Source organism: Pipistrellus kuhlii, unplaced genomic scaffold (assembly GCF_014108245.1).
Source record: "Pipistrellus kuhlii isolate mPipKuh1 unplaced genomic scaffold, mPipKuh1.p scaffold_m20_p_5, whole genome shotgun sequence".
Lineage (NCBI taxonomy): Eukaryota > Metazoa > Chordata > Mammalia > Chiroptera > Vespertilionidae > Pipistrellus > Pipistrellus kuhlii.
Window position 1 is genome coordinate 2,693,865 of NW_023425551.1, and position 14,272 is coordinate 2,708,136.

Sequence of the window (14,272 nt, forward strand, 5' to 3'; positions counted from 1 at the left end):
TAACGTAAAGGCGCATTCTTAAACCAGGGTCATTAATTTGTTACCTTTATACCTAAATTGTGTGGCTGGGTTATTATGAGCGTTAAGATCAAAATGAGAACTTGAGGCATTTTCTCCTCCAGGAAAGCCCTAACGGGGGGCCTAGACTGAAGGTGACCCATAGTCCCAGGGAGCAGGTGCAGGAAGCCTCTCGGAAAGTGCAAGTCCCACTGACCTCCCTCTCCGGGCCGCTCTGCTCCGCGACCAGCTGATCGAACACGGTCCCGTAATCCTCATAAATCTTCTGCATCTCATTGATGTGGCTCGCTACCTTCTCCATTGCTTTCAGCGCTTCTGCAAAACAAGGAATCATTTATTTTACAGTGTTTGTTTTCTCCAATCCTATCCGACAGCAGTAATGAAAAAGCTCAAGATTCATGCCGGGACTCGAAGCCATTCTCACAGTAGTGCTATCAGGTTTGACTCAAACAGCTCGTTATAATCCACTCAGTATAATGAACAGAATTATCTTCCGACTCAAATTCTCTTTGGAATGAGGCAGTAAATAAAAAAAGGAAGGAAGTATCGACAATAATAGCTACCATTTATGGAGCACTTCCTATTCGTCATGTGCTAGGATAGGTAATTGGTATGAGTCATCTCATTTAATCTCTACAATAACTTGACTCTACCCTGTTTCCCCAAAAATAAGACGGTGTCTTATATTAATTTTTTCTCCCAGAGTTACACTAGGTCTTATTTTCAGGGCATGTCTTATTTTCGGGGAAACACGGTAGCACTGTAACCTGTCCCACTATACAGATGAGAAAGTGCGGTGCAGAAAGAAGGATTAAATATTCAGCCAGATGTGCACAGGGCACCTGTAAAATTTTGCCTCTTCTAGGCCAGTTACTGGAATGTGACCCATAACAGTTTTTAACAAGAACTTAGAAATGTCTCTGTAAATGTTTAACTGCCAGAGACATTGGCCTGTGGAGGGACAAGACGTTTTTGCTCAAGTTCAAAAGCAAAATTTCAGGTCCTCTCATATGGCGTGGAAGGAGTTGTGGAAGGCAGTATTCTTAGCAATCCTTTTAAAGATCTTGATGTGAAATGAACATACAGTATTTACAACACTAATCGTAATTTGTGTAAATTACTTGTACAATTTAATTTTCATACAAAAATATGTCGTCCTTGGTACTTATGATGTGAAAGGATGGTTGTTGTAGTAAAGGAGCCAGTTTCAGTCACACTCTTCTCTCGGTGTTTATGATTCAGTGATGGTAACATGTAGTGAGTTTTTCCATCTCCACGGGGTTTGTTACATGTGGCTTAGCTGCCCTCCAGATTCTGATTTGTGGAAAATGATGCCTGTTTCTCTCTAATGTGGTACAGTCTCCCTCTCAGGGATTCTCTGCTGCATCAAACTGAGGGGCCCTGGGTACCGGACAGGGTGTGTCTCAGGCTGATGATGTGCCCCGTGACAACAGAAGACACAGCAGCATCCTCGTTGAAGCCTAACCTGTCGTTAGGAGTTTGGTTTCTGAGTCCGGCTCTGCGCAGACATTTCCACAAGGTGGAGCCGCAGCCAGCGCTTCCACCAGCAGCACTGAAGCCACAGAACTCACCGAGAGACGGAAAGGAGGCCTGGTTTTCCATCCTCAGAGTTGTTTGCTCAACAAGTGACCCGAGTTAACCCCTTTCCCGTCCCTGGGCTCACTACCTCCTTTTAAAAATGAAAAGGGAATCATCCCTCCAGATTAGCTTGGGGCTACTCCAATGAGATCACTGTGCCAAACGTTCTGTCCCTCTGAAGGGATGGCCATATACCTAACATTTCCACATATTAACGCTAAGATTAACAGGCATAGCCCTGAGAGATGTTTTCTAATATACCGGGGGACTGGCCTCACCTGTCAGGTGGTAGTGCTCCTCGCTGTCATGGTCCGTCAGGGACACCAGCTCCCTGAGTAGCAGCGGGTACTTGAGCACCCTCTGCACGGGCTTGATGAGGTAGGACTCCAGCGTGGACGAGTGCTGCTTGGTGGGGTTCCGGGCATCCAGGAAGGCCTTGAAAGCGTTGTCAGTTTTGGCTGCAAGCACATGGGTGAAAGACTGTTAGAGAGCAGAGCGGGGCGGTGGCCCTTCTACTCCATCCAGTTTCTATGGAGTTACAGATCGTGCATGCCCATGTCCTAAAGCCACTCCTAAGTAAGGTTCCCACCGCGTCAGGGCCAGGCACCCAGCTGTCAGCCTGGATCCAGCAGCCCAGTGTAACAGCTCCCGCGGGCAAAGGGAGCCTCCTCACTGTCAGAACAGCAGAGTCCACACACCAAAGGGTACACGGACCCGTGAGAGACCATCATAGGAACCTAACGAGTGAGTTCAAACAATCCTGAAGCCACACCACCATGTTACCATACTCCCCAAAAGACTCATACAGCAAAAGAAACCAGCACTTCTCCAGTCCTAACACAAATGGTTACTTAATGCGTTATTCATAGCGCAGTATCTTTTTCCTTTAAAATAAGTTGATAAGCCCTGCAGCCTTCATCTCTCCAGCTCTGAGCAATCTCAGCTTCCACAGGGGGCAGTGAGAACTGCCTCTCTGCTCTGAGTCCAGTGTCGTGAAGGGCGTGCTCAGGAATCCGAGGGCATCGAGTTTCGAGAGAACCGGTGAACACACCAACAACTGCTTTGATCCCACCTGCAGGCACTGGTTGACCAGCTATTTGCAATTCAGCCAATTTGAATGAAGATCTACTCTTCTTTCGAGTTTTGTCAGAAAGGCAAAGTCTACGCCTTTTAGGAGATGCAGTGCCATTCTGAATGAGACTGTCCGACGCAGTGGATGGTGAGATGGCCCTTCTTCATGACGGAGGTACTGAGCAGACCACCGGTTCGGAGGAAATCCCAGTGGAGTCAGGTCTCTGGAGAACTAGAGAACACAGATCTGGGCTGGGTCTTATTTACGTGAAGCACTCCGGGCTCCCATTTACATCTGAGCCTGCTCTAGGATAGGATGAAGTTCTGGATCAACACCAACTGGCCGAGCTGAGCCAGTGGAGCTGGTGAAACACTCAGTGTCAGGAAAAACCCTAGCGTCCACCTTCCCCTGGTTTTGAGAAAGAGGACTGGCAAACTCCAGGTCCTCTCTGACAATGCCATTAAGCAGCATTTGATGACAGAAGAGGCTTGGAACTTAGCTTGGCTGCCAATACCCTGTTGACACAATTAACAAAGTTCAAATACAGAACCCTCCTCAAACGTGGGCCACCATCATGGCGGGGCGCTCTGACTCACTGGCTTCTAGAGGTGGCAGATCACAATAGGAACAATCACAGGAGGCCATCCTGAACTCTGAAGAAGGCATTCGAATGCTGGAGGCGTCATTTTCATCCTGGACATTTAAGACGTAATCACAGTTCAAGCTTTGGTAGGTTCATATCTTATTTCCAAGTACACGTGAAAGCCTGCTGGCCTTTCCTGGAGACAGTTCCGATGAACCTGAATAGGATGACATGTGTTCTCTTAAGCTATTTTCCACTGCAGGAGCCGAGCAGAGCGCACTCCTGAGGACCTGCATTTGTTTGGTGTTACTTCAGCCTTGAGCTTGAAGTCCTGTGTCTGCATCACTGATGGTTCCTCCTCTTGTCTCTGCTCCCAGCAATGAGCATTCCGAAGAATAGGGGAGGCAACATCCGAGAGACTCTAACCTCACACCTAGAGAGGTCTGCAGGGACTGAGAGAAGCCCTCAGCAACAGAAGGGCCTCGCTTCAGCATCCCTGGTTTAGGGCGTTACAGGAATAAGTTGAACTTCAAGTTGAGCATACAAGGTGGTGACTGCAGCACAAAGACACCCTCCAACACCTCCACACCAAAGAAGGTCATGGTCGTCATCAAATGTTTGAATACACTTTCCAGGCTAGACAGGCTGGCCTGCCCACTCTATGTGCTGGCCGTGAGCCCACCAGTTGACCCGTTGCAGTTCAGAGCCCAGAGCTCAGGCCTCTGTCGGCTCCACAGAGGAATGGTTGTTGTTGGCTAAAGGGAAGAGCGATGAGGGTTGACTACCCAGTCTACTCGGACTTAAAAAATTGAGGCCAGTAAGATCCAGTGAGATGATAAAAGAGTGCGGAGATGAAAGGTGCTTCAGTGGCAGAAGGTGAGCTGTAACAACTGACAGTTTTCCCTTAGTTCTACCGAAGAAGCATTCATTTCACTCAGCTCACTTCTTGTGAGCTTGATGGTGGTGTTTGCAGCAATTTTTCGGGCTTAAGAATAAGATTAATAAGAAGGAAGAGAATGCTGTATGTTTTCCACCCCCATCCAGGGGCTTATGGTTCTGTGTTTTTAGATCAAGGAATCTGGTGAAAAATAATTCAGATGTATTTCCACAGCAGAGTGACACGTGGCAAAGCAACATCTCTGCTCTCAGGACTTCCACTTTCGCCAACAGATTGAAATAAAAAAACTTTAATGTCACCAGCTTCAAGGTCAAGAACGGGACATGATCCCTTAAAATTGCACTTATTCCTCCTTGTTAGGTACACATTTGTTCTTGGTTAACAACCAAAAATATAAAGAACACCGCTTCCAACGTTAGGAGTAACTTACCTCGCTCCAGAACCTTCTGCACTTTGATGTGATTAGCACAGAATCCGCTGTACAGCTTGAAGTGGTCGGCATAGTAAAGGAAAGAGCCTCCCAGGGAGAACAGTAGTTTCTAGAAAGGGATGGAGAAGTCGTCAGACATGGGCGGGGGTGTCTCCGGGGCCCTGTCCTACAGACGCCAGTGCTCTCATGCCCGGAGAAGGTGCCCACCGCCATAAGCCGGGCTCCCCTGGCAGAGCTGCAGAGGAGCAATCAGAGGACAAGAAGTAGTTCTGGAAAACACCGCTGACAAAGGCGGGGTGGGAAGGCGCCGAGAGGCGCTTTAACGAAGCCGGCTCTGCTCAGATGCAGGATGCTGTCCCTGCTTCCCTGCAGGGTTCCGTCAGCCCCGGGGTGCATGTTGGAAACGGGCTCCCTCGGTGGGAGAGGTCAGAACAGTTTCCCATGCGGGGGAGGAATCGCAGCGAGTGCCCGGGGTCTGAGGCCGTCACCTGCACACCCGTTAGGTGGCTGGAGTGCAGGTGTGGAGGTGGCCTGCACCCAGGCACCGGCACAGACAGTGTGTGCAGACCGCCCCTCCATGCTTTGACTGCCCTCTAGAATACTCACCCTAAACTGCGAGGGGGTTTCAAGTACGTTAAAGTCAGACGACGCCGAAATGCCATCCTCCAGCGTCTCCAGAAACACCTTCTGGAATTCAAGCATCTCTGGCAGACTTCCGAAGAGCGACTCCATCTACGTGAAGACGGGAGAGGAAGAGGGTGTTAGCAGCAGGTCCGGGCCTGCTCTGATGCCCTGTGGCACGGCAGGTGGCAGAAGGACATCCTTATAGAACATGGCGCCTTCCTTAGGGGGCACTTTACACCGAGAATTCGCAGCTCTCGTCCCCAGAACCCTAACGTCAGTCTTGCGGTGGGTGTGAAGTTTTCAGAATCCAAATTGGGGGGGAAATGGAAGAAAGTAGGAAGTAACTCCTGAGATTTAGCCTTACAATGTCACATGTGGAAAAGCAATTTTTGGCCACAACTTCTCTATGGAAAGGACCGTCCTGCATGTGTGCTAACCTGAGGCCACGCCCACAGCTTTGGAGCAGGCCATGCTTGGGTTTCTCTGAAGCCCCTGAAGTCTGGGACATTTGGGGTTCAGTAGATAAAATCTCCTAGGGGGTCCCCCAAAGGGCAGAGAGACTAGCCCGTGGTTAAGGAACGGGGGGAAGGTGATTATTTACCTCATCTTGGGTAAGAAACGTCTCATTTTGAAGCGGCTCCAAGTACAATTCAAAGAGGCAGCTCAGATCCTAAAAGACAGAAGAGTCATTGGCACTTACGCCTCTAAGATACCCACGCATTTCCAGCAACCCGGCCACAGCTCCAGACTCCCGTAGGAACCATGAAGTTTGTGTCTTGTTGAAATTCTCGACCCTAACAGTGTCCATTACTGCTCACTGGGCTCAGAGGTTAAAATCACACCCATTCCGCAGCTGGAGACACGAGACGTTCCTGACCCACAGCCCAGGGCACACACACAGGTTGAAATGTCCAAGCCGCATGCAGAGGTCCAGGTTGGATGAAAGAACGAATGAATCTCCATGATCAATGTCAGCAGCGGAAAGGAAGTAAAACATGAAAACGTGTGTGGGTCACAAGAGACTGCGGGTGCTGGTTATGTCATCAGAGAGTGACGGGCTGTTGTCATTCCTCGTGCCAGCTGATGCTGCCCAGGGCCGTACACACGAGGGCAGGTTTGCGCTGACCCTCGGGGCCAAAGACCGACAACACCCAGGCCCTCAGAGGACAGAGTGCAGGCTCGCCCATAACATTCATCTCCGCTCCCCTAGCATCAGCAAGGAGCGACCTCCCAGTGCCGCCTGGCCTGACAGGAAGCAGCAGCAGCAGCAGTAGCGATAAGAAGGGCCTTGGACTCCCAGTGAGAGCTCCACGGCCAGCCTCGGCTGTCAGAGGGCTCTGCGGCCTCAATCACGGTGCCCATGGCTCCCTCCCAGGGGGATGCAGAAATCTCGTCTGGATTCTCCCCTCACTCCCCTCCCCTCAGGTGTGGGGTGTTCTCCTGAGCTCTCTGAACAGGGTTTGGTAACATCCAGACCAAATGACAGGGACACTGATGAAAGGCGAAGCTCAGCTCTATCAGGAGAAAGGTGACAGCCGTGTGTGTGTGTGTGTGTGTGTGTGTGTGTGTGCACACGCATACCGAGGTTACCTCGGGGTTCGGCATGTCAAAGCTGCCACAAGGCACACCTGCCTCAGCGCCCAGGCCATTTGGGTGGGCAGGCCGCACCAGGCCCGTGCCACGCTGCACGCTGCCCGCTGCCCTCAGCAGTCAGCCAGCCAAGTGAGCGCCACACAGTTCCGAAGCTTCGGCAACACCTCAAGCAAAGAACTGGCCTCCCAGGCTCCTGCATTCTCCATGTCCCTCCGACACGAGGGCCTCCGAGGCAAACGAGCGGGTTCTCCGGGCTCTAAGATGTGTGGGAACGCCCGTGATGAGGGGACATCGGTGGTGGGGCCTGTCTGGGGCGTCTCAGAGGTCGCCTTAGACCAGCTGTGCCCTCGTTCCCATCACCTAATGCGATCTCCGTGCCCGGGTACTAACCCAGCGCAGACGCCCTTCCACACGTCGCACAAACTGGAGCATCCGTCTCCATAGTGAAAGCTACCTTGGTAACAAATGAGCCGAGATCTAATTTTTCCCGAGTCCTCCAAGCATTTCCTCCCCCCTCTCCCCCGCCCCCTCCTCTGCAGCAGTTCCCTTCCAGTGCACGGCGGGGTCCGGCGGGCATCACCCAGGAACCCCTGCCGCCATACCACTGGCCACCACAGACCTGGAGAGAGAGCAGGGAAGCACGCCCTCCTGTACCTTCACGTAGGACTTCTCCGTGTCCACCAGCTCCTGGATGACTTTTCGGAGGCGATCCGCATCGGACAGGTGGCGGGCCAGGGGCCGCGGAGGTGGGGCCTGGCCCTCCCGCGGTCCTTCCATGCTGCCGGGCTGGGTGGCGTTAAAACTCCTACACAGCGTGGCGATCTGTTCCGCACTCTGCGAGGGGACAAGAGGTGGGGAAATGCACAGGAGGACACTGTCCGTTACTATCCGCTGCCCACCAAGGACGCAAACTGCCGCCATCCCTGCCCGGGATCTCGTGGGGGACGTATCCAGGGCAGGTGGTTTCGTCCACACAAACCACTCTGTCACTTAAGGTGCTGGGGGCGGGTCCGAGCTGACACCGTTCAGTATCTCCACCCAATGCTTCCTTGCTGCCATCAAGCAGGCACTTAGCTTCCAACTGGACACAGAGACACATCATAGAATTTATTCTCCAAAAGCTCCACGTGTGAGTACCAATGATTCTCCTTGGACTCACACATGATCCACTGAGTTTTGTCCTCCGCTGTGAACACAAACAAGCACATCTCTGCTAACACCTGACAGAACACACTCATTCTGGGCAAATTGCCCAAGAACAAGAAAACAGATGTGGGCTGTGAGGCTCCAATCAAGGCAACTTGATCTATCAAAATGTCTCCTGCCTAAAACAATGAAATCTTATGATTCACCATTAAAGGAACACTCCGGTCACGCCGAGAGCTGAATGACACAAAGCGGACGCCAAAGAGGGCAGTGCGGCCAAAAGGGGCTTCCTTCTCTACCGGGACACGAGCATCCTAAGGGAGCACCTAGGACTGTAACAACCCCAACCCCCACCCACCCTAAATCCTGTCCTCCTGCTCTTCCTCCTCTCCAGTGGGTGTCAACCCTGGCCACATACTGGCTTGATTGGGAGCTCAAAAAATACCCATGCCCAAACCAACGGAATCAGTCTCTAGGGCCCCAGGTGTGGGCGTTTGAAAGAAGTTTCCCAAGTGATGCTCACATGGGCCAAGTGAGAACAGCTGGGATACCCATCAGCAGAGCCAGCACTGCTTGGTTTCGCCAGCGTGGCGCTGCCAGATCACCCTGCCCCAGGGTCTGCACCGAAGGATGGCCAGGTGCGGGTGTGTGGACTGAGCTCATGAGCAGGCGGCAGCAGACAGAACCACACCGCTGACCCTGGAGGCTGGGTCTGGTGCTCTACCCACTGAGCTCAACAATCCAAGATGATGATACTCGGGCCCTAAAACCCACTTTTTTTGAAATCTCTCTCCTGCTATTTCTGCACCACCATCTCAGACAACCTAATTCTGCGGTCCTGAAAAGTAGTTTCCAATTCTATGGAATCTATATTAAACTCATATATAGCGCATAAAATAAGGCCTGACAAAATGCACCATAAGTTAAATGGCAGCTGGTGAGATGACAGCTTTGCCTTGCTGGAATGTCAGAATTCACACCTCACAATGCGGTGTTAAAATAAGGAGATCTTAAAAATAAAGTCTCTTGCCGTTTTACAGAATCAGAATTCATTTTACGAACACTTCTGCTGAGATGAACTTAAAGAGGGCACGTTAGGCGAGACTTCCATGGCCAGCGTTGTTCCTGAGGTGCCACAGTGAAGTGCTTAGGAGGGACCCACTCCCTCACCTGGAACAGGTGGCTGTGGTCCCCGGGCGCCGTGAGGATGACTTGGGGTCCAAAGGAGGCAGGGCCCTAAACGGAGGGGCTGTACATGTGGTTTACATTTACACCAGTGCCCCCGGGAGCCTGGGCCAGCTCCTCCCGGCTCAGGCCGCTCCCCTGCCCGGGCCTGGAGGGGAGGCGGGGAGGGAAGCCTGCAGAGCCTCGCACAGCGCCAGGCTGGGGAGTAACCGTTACAATTGGCTCAGTTTTCCACGTTCTGCTATTTTTAGAAGTGCAGAAGAATACATTTCCTCCAAGTTCTCTGAAGGAAAGGCCAGAGCCATCCAGTTTCATTTATTCAGCAGTTGTTTTAACTCAGCACCTGCTTAGAAGCAAAAGATGGAGCCCCCAACCCTCACACAGGCAGAGGTGACACGGACAGAGGACAGAAAGCGGGTGCGCAGTATCTCAGACACACGTGGAAGGGCTCCAGGGAGACACAAAACGGGGAGGAGGGGGGGGGGGCGGGGAGGGGCCCTGCGGCTGAATGGGGAGCAGAGGAGAAGGCGAAGGCTGTGCAAAGGCCCGCGGGAGGCAGGCAGGGTCAGGGGCCACCCAGCGGGAAGCCAGCCTTGGGAGGCACCGTGTGGCAGGGGTGAGCTGAGCAGCCAGTCCGTGTGCAGGCAGCACAGCCGGGGAAGGCAGGTCAGAGCTGTGAGCCGGGGGAGGGACCTGTGACTGTGGCTCCCAGACCACAGTCCGCTCCTCGGAGGAAGCCGCTGAGCCGGAGCCAGCGAGGACCAGGCCTGCTCCCGCCTTCTGCTGGTTCTTTCTTTAACCCAGTTTGGCGAGAACTAGGGGATGCCGAAGACGTGCTCTCCCTGCCAAGCATGTGCCAGGGCCGGGACATCGCTCCACGTCCCCAGGCATCGCTCACATGCAGCGCCGGGCGTTTCCATGTCCTCCTCCTGTCATTTATACAAACAGCTCGTCCTGGCCACATAGCCTGTGCCTGGGCTGCATTTTCTCTTCCATTTTCCACCCGGAGCAAAAGACACGGCTTATTCTAAGGTGACCTTACACCTGCCCACCCAGGAAGATGGGCGCGGGCCAGAATCTCCCCCTGACTTCTGAATGCAAAGGCGTGGCATCCAAGAGACCGGTGACCCCCGCTGCCACACACACGGGAGGTACGGGCGGAGCCTGAGAGCAGAGGGCAGCACGCCACGGCCCTGGGGCCAAAGCCAGGCCGCCACGTGTTGATGCAGATAAAGTTTTATTAGCACTCGGCCGCGCTCATTCCTCTGCCTGCTGCCAGAGCCTCTCTATTTACAGGAAACGTTCGCCAACCGCTGGTAGAAAGAGACGTACCCAGAACAAAAGATTCTCCTTTTGAGTCTGCATTAAAATTCAGAATAATCTGCACCACCTTGTTCTGAAACTTCTCTGTGAGTAAGACATAAATTTAAAAATGACTTTTCTATCTTTTCCCAGAGACGACAAATGGCATCTGACTTCACAGGAGGCAGCAGCCCTTCGGTGCAGCGTGCCTTCAGAGCAGAGACACCTGCGGCTCCCTGGCTCGGAGCCAGGCCTCAGAAAAACGACTCTGCCAGCCTCTGCCCGTTTCCACCTGTGCTGCTTTCGGATGATTCCGTCTGCTTTTCCTGGGACATGGGCATGAAGACCTGTATTTAAATCCTCTCTGTGATCACCTGTACCACTTAACGTTCATTCTGCATGTTCATCTGGAGAAAGCCGGCTCCAAACCAGCCTCCTCCGGCTCGTGTTTTTGGAAAGCATCTTGAACCATGAGGCTCCTTATCTACCTCGCTCTCCTCCCCCTACACACCACCCACGGGCATTGATATCAGGTCTGAGCTTCGTTGTTATTCTCTTCCTTCCAATTTTTTCTAACCAGCTTTTGTTCTGAGAATCACATCAGTCCGTGTGAACTTGTGTGTTGACAATAACGCTCCCTTTAATGGTTAACGTTTCCACTGAACTCTGGTGTTCTGGGTGGTTTCCATGCTTACTGCCGGTTTTCTCACTCACAGCGTTTCTACTCAAGGGTTGTGTCTTTGACTTGATTCTTGGCCACTGATGTACAGTACTATTGAACTGTTTGTTTGGTTGGTTTGCTTGTTTTAAGTTTGGTCTTTAATGTTACATGGTCTTAGAATGTACTAGGAGTTGAGACTATTTTTCTCTCTTTGTCACTGTGTTTCAGCAATTTTCAACCGGTGTGCCACAAGTATTTTTAAAACATGCATTATCTGACTATCTAGTCAGGGGCACCAATCTCTTTTCCCCTTAGACTGTCAAATAAAGAAAAATGACAGCAACCACTACAACCAATAGCTATCCAATGTGCATGAATCAAAATTACACCTATTTATTTGGTCAGATCGGCAAAAAAATATACTTTTGGTGTGCCACCAAAATTTTATACTTTGTATATGCCACGAGATGAAAAAGGTTGAAAATCACTGCTTTCTTTGAGGAGGAGATGTGTCAATAACACCGATTCTAATCAAATTCTTGACAGACTACAACTTTCCGGGCGAGTCTATGCTCACCGGACATTACATTGAACCCTGACAGGGGGCCCCGTGCTCCCTCGGGTTTAACAGCTCAGACCTGTCTGCCCAACTGCCTGTGCCCAGCCTGCCCCCGGCCGCCTCCTTCATTTCCTGGGTGGTGACGGCTCCCTAACCTAGAAAAACCACAGGCAGACGGAGGACTCCGCTCCCAGAGCAGATCCAAGAGGCTCAGGAAAGCATTCCAGCGCCTCGTTAACATTGCTTGGCATCTCAGATCCGCTTCCGGGAGGTCGGAAGGTCGTAGAGCTGTGTCCCAGCTGGCTCCCTCTGGTTGGCTTGGTCCAGCTTCTTCTGGATCCTAAGCCTTGGGTCTTCCAACCCTCATGGATGGTGGGCTGCCCTGGGACTAAGTCAGTCTGTCCTGCTTTGCTCTTATTGTAACTCCCATCGTCCAAACAGTCTATTTATTATGTCACCATGGACATACTGTCGCCATATAATAGCTTCCTCTTAGGAGATATTTTTGGATAGATATACTAGGAATATATGCAAATATTTTGGAGATATTAGGAAATAGCAACACAGACACTATTAGGACACTTACTGCTAGACTTGTTTTTTAACCCAATATTTCTGATGTTGAATGGTGGCATTTTTTCTTGCAATGCTTCTCCCACCACCAAAGGGAGAGCAAGAAAAGCAGCAAAGAATATCAAAGCAAGAGGACGAAAAGTTCACTTATGAAGACACTTTTACCCCCTTGGGGATGGGGTCATTTTTATTACTTGGGGTCTTTGTAAATGTAATTCTGCAAGAACGGAGCTCCTGTGGGGAACTCTACCTTGAAAAAAAAAATCTTTAAAAAAATAAAGCATCCGACAGAGGAAACTATTTTTAAATCTCACCTGAGAGGACTGGCTTTCTATCTTGGAAACGCATCTACATAAAGCCATCTTATCGAGGCCTCCGCGGGCCACAGAGAGGAGGCCCAGGCACAGCCCGCCCCGCCCGATGCCCGCAGTCCCCGGGCCAGTCTGCTCATCGCTCACCCTTTCTCCTGCGGCTGAATGCAGGGGTTGGGATCTAGAGAATTCCAAGGCCAGCTGACAGCAGCTGGAGGGGTAGGAAGAGGACCCCTGCATGAGGCAAGGCTGTGGCTTCTCAGCAAACACCGGCCAGAGTGGAAGCAATTGCACATCTAAGCACTTCCTCCTCCGACATCTGTGTTCTGCAAACCCTGGAGAACTCAGATGCAGCACAGAGTTAGAGAGTGAAGGAAGGTGAACCACCGAGGAGAAGGGAGACGGAACAAGCAAACTGAGGGAGGAGGAGGAGGAGGAGGAGGAGAGGCAGCGAAAGGAGGCAGCAGAATTGGCGGAGGGGGCTCGCAGCACATACCTTGGGTTTCCTCCTGTCTCCCCTGTTAGTGGCAAACACACTCCTGGCGGCCCTGTTCTTCATGCTGTGACCAAGGACAGCAGGAGAGCGAGAGGCAAAGCCAACCCCAGGCTGCCTCTCGGCAGGTGGAGGCTGGGAGCGGGTGGTGATCGCGCCCCACGTGGCCCGGGGGCGGCTGCTCCCCAGCCTGTCCGCCCTCGGCCGCCTCGCCCCACATGCAGGGTGGCACCCGGGCTCCTCGGAGCCGAGCCCAGAGAGGAAATTGCAGTGTGACGCAGAGCAGTGTTCCACAACTTTTTTTTTTTTTTTTTTTTTTTTTTTAAGTCAAAGCAGCCACCCTGTGGGGCTGGGACCATATTAAAGAGTGAGACTCTGGCCCAGCCGGTGTGGCTCGGTGGTTGAGTGCTGACCTATGAAGCAGGAGGTCCTGGTTCAATTCCCAGTCAGGGCACATGCCCGGGTTGTGGGCTTGATCCTCAGTGTGGGGCGTGCAGGAGGCAGCCGGTCAGTGATTCTCTCTCTTCATGGATGTTTCCATCTCTCTCCTCCTCTCCCTTCCTCTCTGAAACCAATTTTTAAAAAAATGCATTTTTTAAAAAGTGAGACTCCGCTCTGAGTAATGAAAGGCATAACACACAAAACACTGAGACCTCAGTACGCCTTCCTGTACCCAGGTTCCCTTTGACCACAGTCTCTGCGGATAAGCGCACGGAATGCGGGAAGAAGGCATCACATGGCAATCTCCACCGCTGGCCAGCGAGCCCTGAGCGAAAAGGAATGGACAAGCAGCAGAACAGCAGCCCCGGTCTCGGTAAAACAGTAAAGAGAAAAGATTCGTGGCGCTCAGCAGTGGCCATCCACAACCAGAGCGTGCCTGCCTGCTGTTCCTTCAGACCAGCAGGGAGCACCGAGCAGCCCGGACTGAGCTCTAAGCAGCCCCTGGCCACCGGACAGCTGTCTGTTTGACCAAAGGCAGTTCTGTAACATCTTCTTTACGGTAAAAACTTAAAATTCATGTCCTGCTCCCCATCACTTTTTTTTTTTTTTTTTTTTACTAATTACAGAAAAGTTTTTGCAATGCTAAAATTCCAGTGTTGTGATTGGTGCTCAACAATCCAGGGATGTCCAACCACCACCATCAATAGTGTCCCTTCTCGTCTCAACCTAATATGTATTTGTAATTTTTTTGGGGGGGTGGAGGGAGGTTGCTATTTACTTAACA

The 14,272-nt window shown here is 51.7% G+C and overlaps 1 protein-coding gene across 4 annotated transcripts in view; it reads right to left on the minus strand.

The window, feature by feature from the left end:
* The window catches only part of TIAM2 (TIAM Rac1 associated GEF 2), a 151,253-nt gene that overhangs the window by 6,947 nt on the left and 130,034 nt on the right, over positions 1-14,272 (minus strand). For 3 of the 4 annotated variants that reach the window (XM_045572775.1, XM_045572776.1, XM_045572778.1), the window contains 6 exons: positions 7,472-7,651; positions 5,826-5,894; positions 5,207-5,332; positions 4,601-4,709; positions 1,896-2,075; positions 215-333 (listed from right to left, as the gene is read on the minus strand). In XM_045572775.1, the coding sequence (XP_045428731.1) occupies positions 215-333; positions 1,896-2,075; positions 4,601-4,709; positions 5,207-5,332; positions 5,826-5,894; positions 7,472-7,651 (783 nt within the window). Of the gene's footprint in view, positions 1-214; positions 334-1,895; positions 2,076-4,600; positions 4,710-5,206; positions 5,333-5,825; positions 5,895-7,471; positions 7,652-13,050; positions 13,193-14,272 lie in introns of those variants that run through there. The other variant, XM_045572777.1, reaches the window with a different exon arrangement.